The 315-nt window shown below is 62.5% G+C and overlaps 1 protein-coding gene across 1 annotated transcript in view; it reads right to left on the bottom strand.

Moving 5' to 3' along the window:
• CTSE (cathepsin E) overlaps positions 1 to 315 on the bottom strand; it is a 7,524-nt gene that overhangs the window by 2,658 nt on the left and 4,551 nt on the right. Inside the window, 1 exon segment of the mRNA XM_009878416.1 lies at positions 194 to 266. Within this exon segment, the coding sequence (XP_009876718.1) occupies positions 194 to 266 (73 nt within the window).

Here is a 315-nt window from a genome sequence, read left to right as displayed (position 1 = left end):
AGCTGAGAACAAAAGGCAGGACAGTGGGTGTGGGCACCATCTTGCTCCTGCTGGATTCAGGGGGAAGGAGGAGCCCCCAGGAGACCCTCATCACCGGGGAGCAGGCAGTGGCAGGGGCTTTGGGGACAGGGAACGGGAAGAGCCGGGGGAAAACTCTCCACTCTGGGTCCTTTGCAGTGGAGCCTTCTCCAACGCGTGCGATACGTGTTAGCTTTGGAGGAAATCTGCCTCCCCGCCGCGTTGCCAAGACTGGGGAGGGCAGCGGGCTGGGATGGAGCAGGCAGCACCGCCATCAGTGCACTCCCTTGTCCCTTC

Source organism: Apaloderma vittatum, unplaced genomic scaffold (genome assembly GCF_000703405.1).
Source record: "Apaloderma vittatum isolate BGI_N311 unplaced genomic scaffold, ASM70340v1 scaffold24050, whole genome shotgun sequence".
Classification (NCBI taxonomy): Eukaryota; Metazoa; Chordata; class Aves; order Trogoniformes; family Trogonidae; genus Apaloderma; species Apaloderma vittatum.
Note: the sequence above shows the minus strand (reverse complement) of the source record. Positions and strands in the feature narration are given on the sequence as shown.